Source organism: Sinocyclocheilus anshuiensis, unplaced genomic scaffold, assembly GCF_001515605.1.
Source record: "Sinocyclocheilus anshuiensis isolate Anshui unplaced genomic scaffold, SAMN03320099.WGS_v1.1 scaffold94, whole genome shotgun sequence".
Classification (NCBI taxonomy): Eukaryota; Metazoa; Chordata; class Actinopteri; order Cypriniformes; family Cyprinidae; genus Sinocyclocheilus; species Sinocyclocheilus anshuiensis.
Genome location: NW_015546049.1, coordinates 807362 through 813361, shown reverse-complemented (window position 1 = coordinate 813361; position 6000 = coordinate 807362). Strand labels below are relative to the sequence as shown.

The following is a 6000-nucleotide window of genomic DNA, read 5'->3' as shown; positions in this document are numbered from 1 at the left end:
ACTTTGCTGTTCCGATGAGCATGAACGGTATACGAGTGGAGCGACTGAGCGGAGCGCACACATAGAGCGGGATAATACGCAGAGCGTCACACCACGTGAAAGTGAAACCTGAGCGGTGAACTCATTTTCGGCAGCCGAAATTTTGGTGCATCTCTAATTATTGGCGACATCAGAAATGGATATTATATAATAGATACTTTTTTGAACATTTTAGCAATTTAAAAATATTAAAAAGGATTTTTTACACGGCACCCCTGCTCTCGACAGACGGCACCCCGGTTGGGAAACACTGCTCTAGACGATGATTTATGTTTAATGTAAGACTCATCACCCTTCATCCTCTTATCAGGAGTCTGGATGAGATCCACAAAAACTGCCATCATTCCTACTCTCCCTCTTGCTACCATGACTCCCACCAGGAACATCGCTCTGGAGATTCTGACTATGAATATTCAGAGGACAGGTATTGCTATTTTAGTGCTCCAAATGCATATATAAAAATGCGTGTGTTTGTGGAAAGCACTGCAGCACTTTACATAATTGTGTGCTTTAGCTATATTGAAACTGTTTTTATTCACACCTGGATCTTTTTACTATTCATGATAAATAGCATCAGGAACGTTTGATGTTTTAGAAACAGAATTTGATGTGATTTTCATATTGTGTCAACAAAATGTTTTATGCTGTTGCTCTACTAAATACTAATACTACTAATATGACTAACAGTCATAGTTTTTAGTTCATTCCCATTAATAATAGTACAAATATTGCTAAATACATGTCTATCATTTTCTATACATATTCCGGTTTTTTTTTCTTTCTTTCTTTTTCCTCACCATCCTTTTACTTTTCTTTTATGTTTGGTTGTCAAACTGTCAATGTGTCACCATCACCATGGCAACCTTAGCGAGGTCCTGGAGATGAACAGATCAATCCGAGGTGGGAGTGCTGAGTGCCTGCATACAAACAGGTAAAAAAAAGAGCTGTGAATGAGCTGCCACTTTGAGTTACCTGTATCCCAGAATGCCTTGTTTTCTATGTTTCTTGACAATTTTAGAGCATACAAAACTTATGGCGATAAATATAATAGGAGAATTTAGACCAAGACTTTTTTATTTTGTGCCTGATTCAAGCATCTTTTGAGTTCATTTTCCTTTTAAGAATTTACATGAAATCTCTATTTACAGTCATTTTTTCATCCGTTGTCTATACCTGCCATGTTAAACAATTGAAAAGATTTTTTGTGTTTGCTTATGATTTTCTTTTCTTTCTTTTCTTTTTTTTTGCTCTTTTTGATGCCTGCTTGTTTGTGCTAATGTAATTAGGAAATTAGCTAGGCACTGTAACACACTTCCCCCAAAGATGCCCTTGTTAGTGAATGGTATACATAAAGAAATGTACAGGTAAGCTAGTTGAAATTGCCTGAGTATCATTGTTGTGCTTGAGCAGATTCCCATACTGTTAGTGAAAACTTTCAGACCCTTGCAGTAAATTTAAATGTTCCTCTGCTTAGTATGATTTGTGTGCTGTTTCAGTCATTACAGACATTGTTTCCCCTCCCTTTCTTTGTGTTGTATCTCTGTACTGTAGTTTACAATGTTTTCCCTTAAAAGCAATTGTGTTTGTAGTAATATAATATGCATATTATAATTGTCCACCAACCACCAGTCTGCAAAATTGCTGTTGCTTTGTTAATAAATGCATACTAATATTTTTAACCAAAATTCAGTATAATCAAATATCAATATATATTTAAGTAAAACACCACAGTTCAAGTGAGCAGAAGATGCAATATATCACAATTTGGAATAAATATACACTAAAGATAAAGAATCAAACTGTTATGTTATCATGGCCCAAATATCAATAAAATATTATATCACCAGGTCCCTGCTGATTCCAATCCTAGTGTTCAGTTTTTAGATTATAAGATACTTAATTATAAAGTTTGCATTGAGTGTATGCTTTAATCTGGTTTAAGATAAGCTTGGCATGAAAATTCAGTGACCACAAATGAGCTAAATTGGAGGAATTACTCTTATTAGCATTCATTAACATATATCAAACATCAAGTAATTAGTGAGGGTTTTGATGTCATTGGTCTATAAACAACATATATTGTTTCTCTAGACACAACTGAAGCATTTTTAGTAATATGCATTTATCTACATTTTGAAATAACAGAGTAATTTAAAATAACACATGCACTTGTTTTACACATTTCAAGTATTAACACATTAAACAATTTTTTCTCCTTACGCTTTCTCTCATCTAATCATCAGCAATATTAAAACTGCCAACAAGTATTAATTCTAAAATATTTAATTCACCCAATTCATTCAAACCGGCTGATTCATTCATGAAGGAAGTAAGTAACCACTGTCTTTATGAAAGGGTCATTGAATCATTGATTCACCCGATTTGTTCAAAAATGCTGAATCATTCATGAACGAAACACTGTGTGTTGCTGGAAGATTCAACTGTTCTGCTTTGTTTGGAACTAAAACTGTCAAAAACAGTCAAAATTAACATAGCTGTCTCTAAAAATGTTCTCTTAATATAATTGACTCGTTGTTTATTGAACTATTAAATAAGTAAATATATGACATTTGCAATCGTGTTGATATTCAGGCAAAATAGCACTTTTACGCGTGATATTGTTTAACTTTATTATGTTAGTATAAACACAGAAAACAATAGCTTACACATTCTGTCCTGTATTTAAGGGGGATTGGAGCTGCAACTCTTCAGTATGATATTCAGATTAATTGAATTTTACAGCTGCTATTTATGTCAGTAATATCACAGATATTATATCACAGATTCATTTTAGCATTTAATTCAGTCATCAGAGTCTTGAGACATACATAGCTGCAGACACACGTGTACACAACAGCATGACACCTTATGCTGTTTCTTATTTTCCTGTAAAGAACCCGAGAGTGTCCCTTATTGTCCTCTTCTGAAGTTGGCAACCCCAATCACAGAGATGGCTTCTAGATCTAGATATTAAACTGAGAGCATTAGTAATTTCCTTTCTTATGACGTTCACATATGTAAAGCCCCTCTCTTCTTTTGCTTCATTTTTTTAGTTGATTTTTACTTTCTTTTTATGTCTGTTATGCATGCTTTTGTTTATTTCTTTGTTTCTTCCCATGCTAAGCTCTACCCTCCCTGCATGCTTAAAGAACAAACCGTCCCGGCGAACAGAGAGGGATGGCGTTATCCCTCTTAGTGCCATTCCACAGCGTGTTCTCAGGTTCACAGATGAGGTCAGCTCTGGGTAAGGCGCCCGAAATCCAAACCAGATAACAATCAATAGCAAGTGAGAAGGAGCAGTGAGCAATTAAAATCTTGTGTGTTGTCCTGGAAAAGCCACAAGTATATATGCCTGAGAAATCAAAGCAGCAAACAACTATTACAATTATAATATGCCTTATCTGTATAATACTGATGGCACCCCCTCCCCTATTACTATGTTAATAGTCTGAGAATTAAAAAAAAAAAGTAATATAAAGTACACTGCAAAAAGTGGTTACTTTAAAGAGATATTTCTACATGATATTCTACATGACCCATATAAAGTAGTTTTGTTGGTATAAGTTAAGGTATTTAGGTTGATTCAGCGATATTATATAATATTTGTTACTTTAACCAGTTAATTTTGATGTAGCCATTTTTAGGTTACCATTTTTTTCCAGTGTAATATTTATGTTAGTAGAGGAAGAGAACAGAACATTTGCAAACGGTCCTATCTGTCTTTTTAAAATGAAACAATAAACCCTTTACACTCATTTTATGATTTTAAGGGTTTCAAGTGCAAGTACCTTCAAAACACACTGCAAAACGATTGATCTGTTCAGTGGCTAAAGGACACACTGACCCTACTGTTACTGTACCATGTTGGTTAATAATGTATATATTCATTATGATTAATACTGTACTTTCTTTCTTTCTTTCTTTCTTTCTTTCTTTCCTTCCTTCCTTCCTTCCTTCCTTCCTTCCGTCTTTCCTTCCAGTGATCTTCAGCCTTCATTAGACAGAATAAGAAGTGCCAGCACGACTTGTTTGAGACCAGAGTCAAACTTCCACTCACCAGAAAGAGAAAGGTATGTGAAAACAAAAGGAAATCAGTACCTACAAGTACACTATTCGTACTCCACAGCCAAACTGTGCCAGGATGTAGTGTCTATGCAACGTTTCAAAAGTGTGGTGTCAAACAGTTAAGACTGATGAAAGTTCAGATTTGCATTTTAAAATATATTACAATTGAAAACTAATACATACATTTATTTAATACACGAGTTTCATAAGTGTTTTCACCATCCTTTTCTGTAACTGTTTCAAAGAAACAAGTCAAAGAAGCACCACCTGGCCTTGAACTCCATAATGTCTTTCCATTTAGCTTCCTACATTCCTCCTTTTGTTTTTGTTTTTCCCACTCTGTTTGTTTTCTGGATTAGTCATTTTCCATCTCACAGGCATTCTGGCAATTTGGATAGGCCAAGCTGTCAGATAGCTAACAAGAAAACCATTGATGGCGGCAGGTGAGATCTCATCATAACCCTTTAAACATCTCTTTATCACTTATCTGTATTTGTTTTCTATGTCAATTTATTCTTATTCACTATTTTTACCTTTGTTTGTTATTGGTTTACCCATTTCAGATGTCTGAGTTTTTGTTATTTCATTACATATTATCTTTTTGCCCTTGCCCTTTTCTGCTATGGCTGTGTTTAGACTCCAGCCCACCTCTATCCTCAGGGGTGGCAGGAGGAGGAGAGAGCCTCCCCTCAGGCCCTTTGGCCAGACCAACTTAGGGGGTTCCTGCCCTAACTCCCCACGAGCTGACAGGTGCATGCTGGGAGCCCCTCACAGCTTGGCTGTACCTGTACCTGCTTTATTTTGCGAACTACTGCTTACTGTGATGTCCTAATCGTAAAAAGTCGACAATAAAAAATGACTAATTTCACCTCCAAATCTCAAATCTGCTTTCTTGTGCTTCTGTAATCACAGTACATAATGTAGTACAATTAAATACAATATTTTAATAACATTTTAAAATTGTTCATCTAATGCAAAGTAGTAATCAGTCCATTTTTCTACTTTCCTACAAAATCTCTCTCTTCCCAGAGAACTTCCGCATGGTGGACATTATTCCCCGGCAGGAACCACGTCATTAGGGCACAGGGGCAGACAGCTACCACAGCTCCCTGCAAAGAGCAGCAGTATAGAGCAAGGTAAGCAATTCATTCTCTCTCTCTCTCTCTTTCTAAATACTCACAAAATCAGATAGCAGTAATCTGGAATGCTGGTACCATCCAAATTCACACCCAAAACCCATCAATCTCCAGTGCCAGTTGCCTTTATAAATGCCATATAATATCATGGCTCCTGTATCCGTAGCCTTTTTTTCCATGTGGTCAACAAGTTGTTGATCTTTCTACCTTACTCCTTTCTGTCTCTTCTCATGCCATTTCTCATTCCTTCAACCCCATCTTAATGAAGACCATGTCAACAGTAAACCTGAGGAGAAACCTAACTCAGGTATCTCATTCCATTCTCTGCATTTTGCCCTAGAATTGATCACATGCTTGTCCAAAACTCCACAATATTTGGAACATATAGTAACTCAACCAAGTTGGTTATTTGCTTGTCAACCAGCCATTTTGTTCCAAAAACAGGCTGACCATCTTTAGATGGTTTGTTCTTGGTCAAAGATGATTTGCCTGCGTGAACCAACTAATGAACCGTTTGGACCTGTTAGAAACCAGTTACTATTGTTCCAAAATGTAGATGCTACAGGCAAAACCATGGTTGATTTTGTGATTTTGGGCTTTATTTGCTTCCATAACATGTCTTCTTTCAGACTAGTGGAAAGAAAACATCCAATATACATCTATATATACATTTAAGTGTTTATTTTATTATCTGTTTGCATTTGTAGATTTCAATTACAATACATCATCTTAAAAAAGCAGCATTTACATACATATTTGA

The 6000-nt window shown here is 35.8% G+C and overlaps 1 protein-coding gene across 2 annotated transcripts in view; it reads left to right on the top strand.

The window, feature by feature from the left end:
• The window catches only part of LOC107699101 (regulating synaptic membrane exocytosis protein 1-like), an 87825-nt gene that overhangs the window by 63353 nt on the left and 18472 nt on the right, over nucleotides 1-6000 (top strand). For both annotated transcript variants that reach the window (XM_016500273.1, XM_016500274.1), the window contains 8 exons: nucleotides 350-463; nucleotides 908-970; nucleotides 1326-1403; nucleotides 3164-3283; nucleotides 4020-4109; nucleotides 4464-4547; nucleotides 5134-5240; nucleotides 5509-5547. In XM_016500273.1, the coding sequence (XP_016355759.1) occupies nucleotides 350-463; nucleotides 908-970; nucleotides 1326-1403; nucleotides 3164-3283; nucleotides 4020-4109; nucleotides 4464-4547; nucleotides 5134-5240; nucleotides 5509-5547 (695 nt within the window). The remainder of the gene's footprint in view (nucleotides 1-349; nucleotides 464-907; nucleotides 971-1325; nucleotides 1404-3163; nucleotides 3284-4019; nucleotides 4110-4463; nucleotides 4548-5133; nucleotides 5241-5508; nucleotides 5548-6000) is intronic.